The sequence below is a fragment of the Tachypleus tridentatus genome, unplaced genomic scaffold (assembly GCF_004210375.1).
Source record: "Tachypleus tridentatus isolate NWPU-2018 unplaced genomic scaffold, ASM421037v1 Hic_cluster_2, whole genome shotgun sequence".
Lineage (NCBI taxonomy): Eukaryota > Metazoa > Arthropoda > Merostomata > Xiphosura > Limulidae > Tachypleus > Tachypleus tridentatus.
Genome location: NW_027467782.1, coordinates 30,475,074 through 30,493,844, shown reverse-complemented (window position 1 = coordinate 30,493,844; position 18,771 = coordinate 30,475,074). Strand labels below are relative to the sequence as shown.

General features: G+C 32.7%; 1 protein-coding gene across 1 annotated transcript in view; it reads right to left on the bottom strand.

Annotated features, from left to right (window-relative positions):
• Positions 1 to 17,127: 17,127 nt before the first annotated feature.
• Positions 17,128 to 18,771, bottom strand: part of LOC143242823 (uncharacterized) — a 55,048-nt gene continuing 53,404 nt past the window's right edge. Inside the window, exon 4 of the mRNA XM_076486356.1 lies at positions 17,128 to 18,304. Coding sequence (XP_076342471.1) covers positions 18,017 to 18,304 — 288 coding nt within the window. The 3' untranslated portion in view covers positions 17,128 to 18,016. The remainder of the gene's footprint in view (positions 18,305 to 18,771) is intronic.

Below are 18,771 nucleotides of genomic sequence, written 5' to 3'. Positions count from 1 at the left end.
GCCAATATCATAAAATTAATTAAAAAAAACGGAATGGCCAGTGAGAGAATTACGTTCCAGGAAAACAGAAAGTTGAGTTCCAACTTTCAGTGAATCATCAATATATGTTTCTTTCATCACTCCATCTATCTTATAAGTTTCAAAAGTTAGTGAGTAAAAACTAAAGGTGGTATCTGTCGACAAGAATATCACTAACTAACAACAATACTCAACTGACGATCAGAATATCACTAAGTGAACAACAATACTCAACTGACGACAAGAATATCACTAATAGAACAACAATACTCAACTGACGACAAGAATATCACTAATGGAACAACAATACTCAACTGACAACAAGAATATCACTAACAAACAACAATACTCAACTGACGACAAGAATATCACTAACTAAAAATAATACTCAACTGACGACAAGAATATCACTAACAAACAACAATACTCAACTGACGACAAGAATATCACTAACTAACAACAATACTCAACTGACGACAAGAATATCACTAACTAACACACAATACTCAACTGACGACAAGAAATATCACTAACTAAAAAAACAATACTCAACTGACGACAAGAATATCACTAACTAACAACAATACTCAACTGACGACAAGAATATCACTAACTAACAACAATACTCAACTGACGACAAGAATATCACTAACTAACAACAATACTCAACTGACGACAAGAATATCACTAACTAACAACAATACTCAACTGACGACAAGAATATCACTAACTAACAACAATACTCAACTGACGACAAGAATATCACTAACTAACAACAATACTCAGCTGACGACAAGAATATCACTAACTAACAACAATACTCAACTGACGACAAGAATATCACTAACTAACAACAATACTCAACTGACGACAAGAATATCACTAACTAACAACAATACTCAACTGACGACAAGAATATCACTAACTAACAACAATACTCAACTGACGACAAGAATATCACTAACTAACAACAATACTCAACTGACGACAAGAATATCACTAACTAACAACAATACTCAACTGACGACAAGAATATCACTAACTAACAACAATACTCAACTGACGACAAGAATATCACTAACTAACAACAATACTCAACTGACGACAAGAATATCACTAACTAACAACAATACTCAACTGACGACAAGAATATCACTAACTAACAACAATACTCAACTGACGACAAGAATATCACTAACTAACAACAATACTCAACTGACGACAAGAATATCACTAACTAACAACAATACTCAACTGACGACAAGAATATCACTAACAAACAACAATACTCAACTGACGACAAGAATATCACTAACTAACAACAATACTCAACTGACGACAAGGAATATCACTAACTAACAACAATACTCAACTGACGACAAGAATATCACTAACTAACAACAATACTCAACTGACGACAAGAATATCACTAACTAACAACAATACTCAACTGACGACAAGAATATCACTAACTAACAACAATACTCAACTGACGACAAGAATATCACTAACAAACAACAACAATACTCAACTGACAAACAACAAGAATATCACTAACTAACAACAATACTCAACTGACGACAAGAATATCACTAACTAACAACAATACTCAACTGACGACAAGAATATCACTAACTAACAACAATACTCAACTGACGACAAGAATATCACTAACTAACAACAATACTCAACTGACGACAAGAATATCACTAACTAACAACAATACTCAACTGACGACAAGAATATCACTAACTAACAACAATACTCAACTGACGACAAGAATATCACTAACTAACAACAAATACTCAACTGACGACAAGAATATCACTAACTAACTAACAACAATACTCAACTGACGACAAGAATATCACTAACTAACAACAATACTCAACTGACGACAAGAATATCACTAACTAACAACAATACTCAACTGACGACAAGAATATCACTAACTAACAACAATACTCAACTGACGACAAGAATATCACTAACTAACAACAATACTCAACTGACGACAAGAATATCACTAACTAACAACAATACTCAACTGACGACAAGAATATCACTAACTAACAACAATACTCAACTGACGACAAGAATATCACTAACTAACAAGAATATCACTAACTAACAACAATACTCAACTGACGACAAGAATATCACTAACTAACAACAATACTCAACTGACGACAAGAATATCACTAACTAACAACAATACTCAACTGACGACAAGAATATCACTAACTAACAACAATACTCAACTGACGACAAGAATATCACTAACTAACAACAATACTCAACTGACGACAAGAATATCACTAACTAACAACAATACTCAACTGACGACAAGAATATCACTAACTAACAACAATACTCAACTGACGACAAGAATATCACTAACTAACAACAATACTCAACTGACGACAAGAATATCACTAACTAACAACAATACTCAACTGACGACAAGAATATCACTAACTAACAACAATACTCAACTGACGACAAGAATATCACTAACTAACAACAATACTCAACTGACGACAAGAATATCACTAACTAACAACAATACTCAACTGACGACAAGAATATCACTAACTAACAACAATACTCAACTGACGACAAGAATATCACTAACTAACAACAATACTCAACTGACGACAAGAATATCACTAACTAACAACAATACTCAACTGACGACAAGAATATCACTAACTAACAACAATACTCAACTGACGACAAGAATATCACTAACTAACAACAATACTCAACTGACGACAAGAATATCACTAACTAACAACAATACTCAACTGACGACAAGAATATCACTAACAAAACAACAATACTCAACTGACGACAAGAATATCACTAACTAACAACAATACTCAACTGACGACAAGAATATCACTAACTAACAACAATACTCAACTGACGACAAGAATATCACTAACTAACAACAATACTCAACTGACGACAAGAATATCACTAACTAACAACAATACTCAACTGACGACAAGAATATCACTAACTAACAACAATACTCAACTGACGACAAGAATATCACTAACTAACAACAATACTCAACTGACGACAAGAATATCACTAACTAACAACAATACTCAACTGACGACAAGAATATCACTAACTAACAACAATACTCAACTGACGACAAGAATATCACTAACTAACAACAATACTCAACTGACGACAAGAATATCACTAACTAACAACAATACTCAACTGACGACAAGAATATCACTAACTAACAACAATACTCAACTGACGACAAGAATATCACTAACTAACAACAATACTCAACTGACGACAAGAATATCACTAACTAACAACAATACTCAACTGACGACAAGAATATCACTAACTAACAACAATACTCAACTGACGACAAGAATATCACTAACTAACAACAATACTCAACTGACGACAAGAATATCACTAACTAACAACAATACTCAACTGACGACAAGAATATCACTAACTAACAACAATACTCAACTGACGACAAGAATATCACTAACTAACAACAATACTCAACTGACGACAAGAATATCACTAACTAACAACAATACTCAACTGACGACAAGAATATCACTAACAAACAACAATACTCAACTGACGACAAGAATATCACTAACTAACAACAATACTCAACTGACGACAAGAATATCACTAACTAACAACAATACTCAACTGACGACAAGAATATCACTAACTAACAACAATACTCAACTGACGACAAGAATATCACTAACTAACAACAATACTCAACTGACGACAAGAATATCACTAACTAACAACAATACTCAACTGACGACAAGAATATCACTAACTAACAACAATACTCAACTGACGACAAGAATATCACTAACTAACAACAATACTCAACTGACGACAAGAATATCACTAACTAACAACAATACTCAACTGACGACAAGAATATCACTAACTAACAACAATACTCAACTGACGACAAGAATATCACTAACTAACAACAATACTCAACTGACGACAAGAATATCACTAACTAACAACAATACTCAACTGACGACAAGAATATCACTAACTAACAACAATACTCAACTGACGACAAGAATATCACTAACTAACAACAATACTCAACTGACGACAAGAATATCACTAACTAACAACAATACTCAACTGACGACAAGAATATCACTAACTAACAACAATACTCAACTGACGACAAGAATATCACTAACTAACAACAATACTCAACTGACGACAAGAATATCACTAACTAACAACAATACTCAACTGACGACAAGAATATCACTAACTAACAACAATACTCAACTGACGACAAGAATATCACTAACTAACAACAATACTCAACTGACGACAAGAATATCACTAACTAACAACAATACTCAACTGACGACAAGAATATCACTAACTAACAACAATACTCAACTGACGACAAGAATATCACTAACTAACAACAATACTCAACTGACGACAAGAATATCACTAACTAACAACAATACTCAACTGACGACAAGAATATCACTAACTAACAACAATACTCAACTGACGACAAGAATATCACTAACTAACAACAATACTCAACTGACGACAAGAATATCACTAACTAACAACAATACTCAACTGACGACAAGAATATCACTAACTAACAACAATACTCAACTGACGACAAGAATATCACTAACTAACAACAATACTCAACTGACGACAAGAATATCACTAACTAACAACAATACTCAACTGACGACAAGAATATCACTAACTAACAACAATACTCAACTGACGACAAGAATATCACTAACTAACAACAATACTCAACTGACGACAAGAATATCACTAACTAACAACAATACTCAACTGACGACAAGAATATCACTAACTAACAACAATACTCAACTGACGACAAGAATATCACTAACTAACAACAATACTCAACTGACGACAAGAATATCACTAACTAACAACAATACTCAACTGACGACAAGAATATCACTAACTAACAACAATACTCAACTGACGACAAGAATATCACTAACTAACAACAATACTCAACTGACGACAAGAATATCACTAACTAACAACAATACTCAACTGACGACAAGAATATCACTAACTAACAACAATACTCAACTGACGACAAGAATATCACTAACTAACAACAATACTCAACTGACGACAAGAATATCACTAACTAACAACAATACTCAACTGACGACAAGAATATCACTAACTAACAACAATACTCAACTGACGACAAGAATATCACTAACTAACAACAATACTCAACTGACGACAAGAATATCACTAACTAACAACAATACTCAACTGACGACAAGAATATCACTAACTAACAACAATACTCAACTGACGACAAGAATATCACTAACTAACAACAATACTCAACTGACGACAAGAATATCACTAACTAACAACAATACTCAACTGACGACAAGAATATCACTAACTAACAACAATACTCAACTGACGACAAGAATATCACTAACTAACAACAATACTCAACTGACGACAAGAATATCACTAACTAACAACAATACTCAACTGACGACAAGAATATCACTAACTAACAACAATACTCAACTGACGACAAGAATATCACTAACTAACAACAATACTCAACTGACGACAAGAATATCACTAACAAACAACAATACTCAACTGACGACAAGAATATCACTAACTAACAACAATACTCAACTGACGACAAGAATATCACTAACTAACAACAATACTCAACTGACGACAAGAATATCACTAACTAACAACAATACTCAACTGACGACAAGAATATCACTAACTAACAACAATACTCAACTGACGACAAGAATATCACTAACTAACAACAATACTCAACTGACGACAAGAATATCACTAACTAACAACAATACTCAACTGACGACAAGAATATCACTAACTAACAACAATACTCAACTGACGACAAGAATATCACTAACTAACAACAATACTCAACTGACGACAAGAATATCACTAACTAACAACAATACTCAACTGACGACAAGAATATCACTAACTAACAACAATACTCAACTGACGACAAGAATATCACTAACAAACAACAATACTCAACTGACGACAAGAATATCACTAACTAACAACAATACTCAACTGACGACAAGAATATCACTAACTAACAACAATACTCAACTGACGACAAGAATATCACTAACTAACAACAATACTCAACTGACGACAAGAATATCACTAACTAACAACAATACTCAACTGACGACAAGAATATCACTAACTAACAACAATACTCAACTGACGACAAGAATATCACTAACTAACAACAATACTCAACTGACGACAAGAATATCACTAACTAACAACAATACTCAACTGACGACAAGAATATCACTAACTAACAACAATACTCAACTGACGACAAGAATATCACTAACTAACAACAATACTCAACTGACGACAAGAATATCACTAACTAACAACAATACTCAACTGACGACAAGAATATCACTAACTAACAACAATACTCAACTGACGACAAGAATATCACTAACTAACAACAATACTCAACTGACGACAAGAATATCACTAACTAACAACAATACTCAACTGACGACAAGAATATCACTAACTAACAACAATACTCAACTGACGACAAGAATATCACTAACTAACAACAATACTCAACTGACGACAAGAATATCACTAACTAACAACAATACTCAACTGACGACAAGAATATCACTAACTAACAACAATACTCAACTGACGACAAGAATATCACTAACTAACAACAATACTCAACTGACGACAAGAATATCACTAACTAACAACAATACTCAACTGACGACAAGAATATCACTAACAAACAACAATACTCAACTGACGACAAGAATATCACTAACTAACAACAATACTCAACTGACGACAAGAATATCACTAACTAACAACAATACTCAACTGACGACAAGAATATCACTAACTAACAACAATACTCAACTGACGACAAGAATATCACTAACTAACAACAATACTCAACTGACGACAAGAATATCACTAACTAACAACAATACTCAACTGACGACAAGAATATCACTAACTAACAACAATACTCAACTGACGACAAGAATATCACTAACTAACAACAATACTCAACTGACGACAAGAATATCACTAACTAACAACAATACTCAACTGACGACAAGAATATCACTAACTAACAACAATACTCAACTGACGACAAGAATATCACTAACTAACAACAATACTCAACTGACGACAAGAATATCACTAACTAACAACAATACTCAACTGACGACAAGAATATCACTAACTAACAACAATACTCAACTGACGACAAGAATATCACTAACTAACAACAATACTCAACTGACGACAAGAATATCACTAACTAACAACAATACTCAACTGACGACAAGAATATCACTAACTAACAACAATACTCAACTGACGACAAGAATATCACTAACTAACAACAATACTCAACTGACGACAAGAATATCACTAACAACAACAATACTCAACTGACGACAAGAATATCACTAACTAACAACAATACTCAACTGACGACAAGAATATCACTAACTAACAACAATACTCAACTGACGACAAGAATATCACTAACTAACAACAATACTCAACTGACGACAAGAATATCACTAACTAACAACAATACTCAACTGACGACAAGAATATCACTAACTAACAACAATACTCAACTGACGACAAGAATATCACTAACTAACAACAATACTCAACTGACGACAAGAATATCACTAACTAACAACAATACTCAACTGACGACAAGAATATCACTAACTAACAACAATACTCAACTGACGACAAGAATATCACTAACTAACAACAATACTCAACTGACGACAAGAATATATAACTAACAACAACTCAACTGACAAAGAATATCACTAACAACAATACTCAACTGACGACAAGAATATCACTAACTAACAACAATACTCAACTGACAACAAGAATATCACTAACTCAACAACAATAACTAACTCAACTGACGACAAGAATATCACTAACTAACAACAATACTCAACTGACGACAAGAATATCACTAACTAACAAACAACAATACTCAACTGACGACAAGAATATCACTAACTAACAACAATACTCAACTGACGACAAGAATATCACTAACTAACAACAATACTCAACTGACGACAAGAATATCACTAACTAACAACAATACTCAACTGACGACAAGAATATCACTAACTAACAACAATACTCAACTGACGACAAGAATATCACTAACTAACAACAATACTCAACTGACGACAAGAATATCACTAACTAACAACAATACTCAACTGACGACAAGAATATCACTAACTAACAACAATACTCAACTGACGACAAGAATATCACTAACTAACAACAATACTCAACTGACGACAAGAATATCACTAACTAACAACAATACTCAACTGACGACAAGAATATCACTAACTAACAACAATACTCAACTGACGACAAGAATATCACTAACTAACAACAATACTCAACTGACGACAAGAATATCACTAACTAACAACAATACTCAACTGACGACAAGAATATCACTAACTAACAACAATACTCAACTGACGACAAGAATATCACTAACTAACAACAATACTCAACTGACGACAAGAATATCACTAACTAACAACAATACTCAACTGACGACAAGAATATCACTAACTAACAACAATACTCAACTGACGACAAGAATATCACTAACTAACAACAATACTCAACTGACGACAAGAATATCACTAACTAACAACAATACTCAACTGACGACAAGAATATCACTAACTAACAACAATACTCAACTGACGACAAGAATATCACTAACTAACAACAATACTCAACTGACGACAAGAATATCACTAACTAACAACAATACTCAACTGACGACAAGAATATCACTAACTAACAACAATACTCAACTGACGACAAGAATATCACTAACTAACAACAATACTCAACTGACGACAAGAATATCACTAACTAACAACAATACTCAACTGACGACAAGAATATCACTAACTAACAACAATACTCAACTGACGACAAGAATATCACTAACTAACAACAATACTCAACTGACGACAAGAATATCACTAACTAACAACAATACTCAACTGACGACAAGAATATCACTAACTAACAACAATACTCAACTGACGACAAGAATATCACTAACTAACAACAATACTCAACTGACGACAAGAATATCACTAACTAACAACAATACTCAACTGACGACAAGAATATCACTAACTAACAACAATACTCAACTGACGACAAGAATATCACTAACTAACAACAATACTCAACTGACGACAAGAATATCACTAACTAACAACAATACTCAACTGACGACAAGAATATCACTAACTAACAACAATACTCAACTGACGACAAGAATATCACTAACTAACAACAATACTCAACTGACGACAAGAATATCACTAACTAACAACAATACTCAACTGACAACAAGAATATCACTAACTAACAACAATACTCAACTGACGACAAGAATATCACTAACTAACAACAATACTCAACTGACGACAAGAATATCACTAACTAACAACAATACTCAACTGACGACAAGAATATCACTAACTAACAACAATACTCAACTGACGACAAGAATATCACTAACTAACAACAATACTCAACTGACGACAAGAATATCACTAACTAACAACAATACTCAACTGACGACAAGAATATCACTAACTAACAACAATACTCAACTGACGACAAGAATATCACTAACTAACAACAATACTCAACTGACGACAAGAATATCACTAACTAACAACAATACTCAACTGACGACAAGAATATCACTAACTAACAACAATACTCAACTGACGACAAGAATATCACTAACTAACAACAATACTCAACTGACGACAAGAATATCACTAACTAACAACAATACTCAACTGACGACAAGAATATCACTAACTAACAACAATACTCAACTGACGACAAGAATATCACTAACAACAACAATACTCAACTGACGACAAGAATATCACTAACTAACAACAATACTCAACTGACGACAAGAATATCACTAACTAACAACAATACTCAACTGACGACAAGAATATCACTAACTAACAACAATACTCAACTGACGACAAAGAATATCACTAACTAACAACAATACTCAACTGACGACAAGAATATCACTAACTAACAACAATACTCAACTGACGACAAGAATATCACTAACAAACAACAATACTCAACTGACGACAAGAATATCACTAACTAAACAACAATACTCAACTGACGACAAGAATATCACTAACAAACAACAATACTCAACTGACGACAAGAATATCACTAACTAACAACAATACTCAACTGACGACAAGAATATCACTAACTAACAACAATACTCAACTGACGACAAGAATATCACTAACTAACAACAATACTCAACTGACGACAAGAATATCACTAACTAACAACAATACTCAACTGACGACAAGAATATCACTAACTAACAACAATACTCAACTGACGACAAGAATATCACTAACTAACAACAATACTCAACTGACGACAAGAATATCACTAACTAACAACAATACTCAACTGACGACAAGAATATCACTAACTAACAACAATACTCAACTGACGACAAGAATATCACTAACTAACAACAATACTCAACTGACGACAAGAATATCACTAACTAACAACAATACTCAACTGACGACAAGAATATCACTAACTAACAACAATACTCAACTGACGACAAGAATATCACTAACTAACAACAATACTCAACTGACGACAAGAATATCACTAACTAACAACAATACTCAACTGACGACAAGAATATCACTAACTAACAACAATACTCAACTGACGACAAGAATATCACTAACTAACAACAATACTCAACTGACGACAAGAATATCACTAACTAACAACAATACTCAACTGACGACAAGAATATCACTAACAACAATACTCAACTGACGACAAGAATATCACTAACAAACAACAATACTCAACTGACGACAATAGAATATCACTCAACTGAACAACAATACTCAACTGACGACAAGAATATGACGACACTAACAAACAACAATACTCAACTGACGACAAGAATATCACTAACAAAACAACAATACTCAACTGACGACAAGAATATCACTAACAAAAAACAATACTCAAATGACAACAAGAATATCACTAACTAACAACAATACTCAACTGAAGACAAGAATATCACTAACTAACAACAATACTCAACTGACGACAAGAATATCACTAACTAACAACAATACTCAACTGACGACAACTGACGACAATGATATCAATAACTAACAACAATACTCAACTGACGACAAGAATATCACTAACAAACAACAATACTCAACTGACGACAAGAATATCACTAACTAACAACAATACTCAACTGACAACAAGAATATCACTAACTAACAACAATACTCAACTGACAACAAGAATATCACTAACTAACAACAATACTCAACTGACAACAAGAATATCACTAACAAAAACAATACTGAACTGACGACAAGAATATCAATAACAAACAACAATACTGAACTGACGACAAGAATATCACTAACTAACAACAATATTCATCTGAAGAGAAGAATATCACAAACGAACAACAATACTCAACAGACAACAGGAATATCAATAGCGTATTTTATATTTATCTGTGCTTAACAACTTATTATCCGTGGTTAATATGTTATCAATTATTGTAAACAATAAGACAGTGAATTAATATTTTACGTCGTGTTCGCCTCCCAGAAACTGTCAAAGAATGATTACACATACTCTTGTAACACATATTAGTATTAAACCTGTTACATTTTTAAAAACACTCTTTTCTTCCTGATATTTGACTTTCCTTGATCATTAATATAATTTACTATTTCTATTTTACTTTTTTCTATAATATTTTCATTTTCTGCCTCGTTCAACTATTTTATTTTATTTCGTTTTGATTTCCTGTCACTGTTTCTTAACCCAATAAGCCACCAAGTAACTCAGCAGCATGTTTTCGGACTTACAACACTTAATATCAGGTTGATGGACACAGCACAGATAGCCCACTCTGTGGCTTTATATGAAACTACAAACCAACAAACAACTCCAGTAATACTCATAAGGTCATCTCAAAGGTTAAAGATTAATTAATATTAAATTTTAATTTCACCAAAATAATCCCAATTCTGAACTTCATTAACATATTATATCTTTAGTTGCCTTCTTTTATTACTTGTTAAAATTATGTCACGTTCGGTTTATTTACGGATGAAAAATCTCAATTTATTTCTGCCTTTGTCTGCTACAGATTTGTTAATCTTGAAATTTAGTTTCACATTTACTGTCCATTAATTTTGAAAGTTAAGAAGTTGATATAAGCTTCCTGTATCATACTTTATGTAATGTTCAAATATAATTAGACTGATATGAAATTCTGTGTAATAGTATTTTGCGCTTATAAAGTACCTTTTATCTTTATCCTTTGATACCATTCTGCCTGACGTCCATACCAAGTCAAACATATTCTTGTTTATTACGTAAAGAAGTAAAAAAACTTCTCAAACTATCAAAAGTTGTTAACTTTTCGAAACTGTTAATGCGGTCGTGTGGCTTTATACATCAGGGAATCTAGGAGGTTACGTGAGTCATGGTTTCAAAAACTGTTACCAGATGGCAATATCAGTAGGAGCAATTCGTGATGACGAGTAACCTACTTGAAGTAAAAATGTATCTCAGGACGCTGCTCCTCGCCAGTACAGTGGTATGTCTACGGATTTACAATGCTAAAATCAGAGATTTGACTCCCCTTGGTGGGCTCAGCAGATAGCCCGATGTGGCTTTGCTATAAGAAAAAAAACAAACAAATCTCAGGACAGTTGGTGTGGGTATTAACACACTTTGCCAATAAAGCAGAGAACAACGTTTCGACCTTAGGTCATTTTCAGATTAAGAAAGATACAATATTTGTAGGAGTTGTATTACTAGGAGCGTTTTGATAGGGAGCGTGTCAGCGACAATCCTCTCACAGACCCAAACCACACTATTCTCTCACAGTTCTCAGGTGATGTTGCAATCTGGAATAGTGTCGAAAAACCAATAACAGCAACAAACAACCACTGCTAAACAATATAAAATTTTCACTGTACTGAGTGGATAATTAAAATAAGTGCGCACAAAATACAAGCCATATTATTTGCGAAATCGTAGAAAAGGTTTGGCTTGTTTTAAATTTCGCGCAAAGCTACACGAGGGCTATTTGCGCTAGCCGTCCTTAATTGTGTAGTGTAATACCAGAGAAATGGCAGTTAGTCGTCACCACCCATCGCCAACTCTTGGGCTACTCTTTTACCAACGAATAGTGCGATTAACCATCACATTATAACGCCCTCATGGGTAAAAGGACGAGCATGTTTGGTAGAACATAAAGCAAATTAATATTACAGTTATATCTAGACATGACTCTTGCAGGTAACAATATCAGCAAAATTCTTAAGGATTACTTTGACTCAAACTGCATACAACACATTAATAGCATAAAACCCAGAATTTTGAAAATAGCGAGTTACTTTAAGAATGTGAATGATAAAAAGAAGATTCAACAGAAAACATATTAAAACTTTACAGAACACACATCAGACCAGTCGTAGAATATGTTTGTATAACATGGATAAATGTATCAAAAACACTCATCAACAAACAACATATACAACATTGTATTTTAACGCAAGCATATACAGTCCCACGATCAACAAACTCATATTTCTACACAACTGTTCAAACATGCCAATTCTATAAAACAGACTCCTGGATAACTCGCTTCAATATTATAACAGAAATATTAATTCAAATGAACTGATGAGCAAACTAGAGAGTTACATAATACATGAAGAATCTAGCTCTAAGTACCTCTCCCCTCTGAACGTCATAAATAAAAAACTTAAAAGTTCAAAAAAGTGCTAGGCTAATTGAGTCGTAGATAGAAACGTAGCTCAATTTTAAAATTTTGTATATAAAAATAGGATTATGCGTTTGGGTGCATATGACTGTTTTCTGAACACAGACTAATAGTTCGATTATCCCATGAAAAGACTAAGTTAATTACAACTACGGACAATGGACAAAATTTAATATACTGTAATACAACAACAAAGTAAATGCTATTTAATTACCCAGGATTTAGTAGCAGTGCAGATAAAATAACAGTTCCAGAGAGGGAGGAAGAGGTATAGAGTAAACTTGTCCCTTTCTGGTCCGAAACATGGACTAAATCCAGATGAAGAAGAATAATTTGCTAGTGGATGTATAGTTCTAATAAGTGGCACCAGAGGATAGTGTGTTATCTACGTCTTCCTGAAAGGACTGTTTCGTGTCGCACTACTCATAAAATGTCCAAACTCAAAAAATGTATCACTAACTGTAACGTATTAATGTGTTGTGTTATTGTTATTAAGCAGAAAACTACCCAAACAGCTACCTATACCCTTCTCACCGAAAGTAACGAAACCCTATTTGTAGCGTTATTAGCCCTTTGTCTTATCGCTGAGCCAAGTAATGTAGTACAGTTGTATTCACCTGTTTCTAGACGATCGTATATGAAAGTATATATTCATACATTTAATGTTCTCAGATTTATATGATATAAATATATAACTAGAGCTTGACGGTTAAGTCTTTGTATATAATGTCAGCATGTTACACATATTGGTCAATTGCTTTTGCAATGTTTAGGAAGATTATGTAACAAACATTATCTACTTCTGCAATGTGATACAAAAAGTGATTTTGACTTTGTAAGTACATTTACCCTTTATTAATATTTTTATGAAGCTTGAATTAATATGTACATTTGTTATTTTTGTGTTGGAATTAAACTCACTATCCACTAGTTCTGATGAAATGGAGAAGCTAGAGAGATAGACTGTTTACAGTTTAGATTTCACTACATTCACTCTCAGCTATTAACATATAAGTAAACTTACAAGCTAAAGAAAGACACAATAACAAGTTATTTTATTATGTATGGTGAAGAAGGGGGAAATGTTTTCATATAATTAAATTCTTTTACATGTTTACAGATTATTTTATAATAGACATTTTGGGGTATATATCAAGGGTCAAGTGTTCTCGTTCTAATGAAGATCAGTCTGGCCGTTTTTCTGTTATTTGTTCTTTTCACAGACACGATCAAAAGTACGTGGAAAGGTTCATTTGGTTTAAGTTTGTATTGCTCGAATTGGGATAAAGGTTTTGCATAATTAAATAATCATCATTGTTCAATCTATTGTATTGTACATTACTCTAACATTTCTACAGAAGGTCAATCTATAGATTTCAACAGGTTTTCAAATCGGTAAGCTGTTATAACAGGTAAAATTATAGATAAAACTCCAACTCTATCATCTCAGGTGTTATCAATACAGATATTATTTCAAAATCTTGAAAAAAAACAATAAAAACAACGTTTTTCCAGAGAATTATTGGTGTGGAGAGATTAAGTATGAAGGCTGTAAAATGTACATTCATAGAACCAAATCATTTGTATTTTCTTCAGTTTAGGGATGTTACAGATATTTCACAAAAATATGGTTTTGACACTAATAGAGGAAGATATGAAATTTATTACTAAGTGGTCCATAATTTTGACGGTAAGAAAACAATTTTAAATGATATAAAACTTATCTGTTTGACGTTAAACACAAAACTACACTAAGACAAGTATCATTGTCAGTGGAGATAAAATACTTCAAGTTAGGGAATGACATTAACAACCTCAGTTTTATTACTGCAGCTTTAGCTGTGTTCTGACAGACTAAAATTATAGAATGAATATTTCACATATTTGTTACACAGAAGAACCATAGATAATTGCCAGGGACACGTACCAAACATCAGACTTTATTCATAAGACACAATGCCAACAGTACTTCGAAATAAATTTCTGGAATGACATCGATAGTAACGGGAGGAAAGTTACATCTTTGCTTTACAGAAACAGATGTACAGGAAATATTTTGATATCTAACATCAAATATTAAGATATTTTGTTATTGAGTTTTTATACATTTTTAAAACATGTACATAACCAACCGATAACTGAAAGTTTTTCTCACATATGCCGTTCTGATATCGACATATTCCGATAGTACTTTATCTAATTCAAGGACAAGATGTTTTTCAACGCATGATAATTCCCTCTTATATCCACCAACACTGTTTTCACGTGTACGGTTATATATACGAGTAACTCTAGCCCTTAATTATACACCACTCTGATCCATCTCTAGGATAGTTTCTCGTAGGTTTTACGGATGAACTTGATAAAGATCGCATCTAATCGTGGGTCGATGGTGGACTGAGAAACTGCGCATATCAAAGTATTAAATAAAGAAACCTAAACTTTTCATCAGTGAAGTATATGGTCTTGAATATGTTTTATATTGAAGAACAATCTACAATTCCTTCAAATTCATCCCTTAAACAGCAGCTATCATCTACTGATCCTGCTTTCTAGAACATTCCCACTGTTTAAGAGTTAAATATAATATATTGAAACTTTAAAGACACTCCTAATAATCATTCGAGAATAAAACTATATCTGCTGTATAATTTACATCAAATGTCATATCCTTCATGTCTATAGCATGCTACTTTATGATTACTATATGACAGCATCTTTTAAAAGTAAAATGAGACTTGCGAGCTGAAAAGTGATGCATAAACAGGACCTAAAATTATTCAAATATAAAATGTTCTTTTTCTGTTTTACAGGTCCAACAGGATTTGTACAAGGTGATAATAATTTTTCCTAGTTACTGAATTACAATTAAAGGTCCTTTTCAGGACCATCGAATCTTTAAAAAAGATGTTACGATTACACATTTAATGTTTTATATCTGTGATCGACTTAGTTTTCAAGTTAAGTTGATGTACGTAAATGAATCGTGATAAATTCAGCATTTTAACATAAAAATAAATACAGTATTTATTCTAATACATCAAGCAAAATAGATGTGTGAGCTATCTAATTTCTATAAACATTTAACTTTCGTTAAAAGTAAAGGCAGAGGAGCTGCATAGTAACGCTATTAATAAAAGTGATGTCAAAACTGCCAAGATAATCACTGAAATTAATAAAGATGACATTCTTGATTATAAACACAATTTGAATATTATGCCATAATTTTCTATGGTTTACCTTATATTTATAATGAAGGAGTTTCATTACGACCTATTGTTTTCGACAATTGAGTTTTCAGTCATACTTTACTGGGCTGTAGTTGAATTTTTAAAATGTTCACTATCATTGAATCTATATAAATAAATATCAGTATGTGTCTGTTTCTAATACGTCTCCACGTTTTTTGTTCAATTAACACCAAAGCTAACACGGTGATATAGCTCTATTTGTTGTTTGTCTGCAAACCATTAACTAGATAATCAGACCAACGTCTTGCAATTCCATCTTTCACAAATGCTAAGAGTTATCGTTAGTGTTTTTGGACAGTGTTTTCTGTGTATTATTATTCTCTGTTCTTATTGTATTATTTAATTACATAAAAACATTATTGATTGTATCAATACATTTAGTACATCAAAAAAGTGAGCTCAAGTTTCATGACAGCTGACAGCAAAAAAGAGAAGACCCAGGTGAATATTATATTCTATATTTTTCATATGTGTGTTTTATTTATTATTTATATCACTGAGTAAAATGTAACAAATAGTAACTTATGAGATAAGGTAAAGTAATTCTTTTTAATATGGTATACTTGTGAGCAGCCCATGAGTTATTTAATTTTTGGGCTTTGGTTTCAGTTTCGGAGCTCTTGTAAAAACAATCTTGTGAGGGCTGTTAACGTGTTTAGTTTGATTATTCTTTTTTAGGTTTCTGTACAATAAGTTTATGTTCGCTTTGGCAACGTTTCAATTGACACGTGGATGTTAATTTTGAAGCTCTACCAATAACAAATTTGTTTCGGTTTTCAGTATTTTCAATAACAATAAAAACGTTTCTCTGATGATGTTCTGGTTTACTGCCAAGTCTTACAGTAATAATTTTATCAACATTGTGAAAACGTCTAGTAGAGGGAGGCCTGATGTTCTTTGACACCTCCCTCTGGATACGTTCATCGTCTTTCACTTCTTTTGGTGTTTCTGTCTGAAGATGTAAATCATAATTCGTGAGGCAACAACACTCATCAATCGAAAAAAATGTTTTAATAACAACAATCAGTTAATAAACATTTTAAAAATATATAATTTATTCTTTATGTAACAATCATTTTACTATTATATGAGTAAAACCAAATAAGTGTTTGTATGAAAATTGTAAGTTATGAAATTGATTTAAGATGTCTGATAAACGTTTTCTCGAAACTACGAAATATATCTCAAGCATTGTCCCAAATAGTGAGGAAGGTAATATAGAGCAGACAATACCTTTAAATAATGTTTAACATTTGTAAACTGTAATAAAAACAAAATATACACCATAAATGTTGGAAGCTACAACTACCGTAGTGGACCGATTATAGGGAGATCTCTAATATAATACGATCCATAGTATCAGAAACCATGGGAAAAAATTGAGAGTCACAAGCCCTTTTTTCAGGTCCACAAAAATCA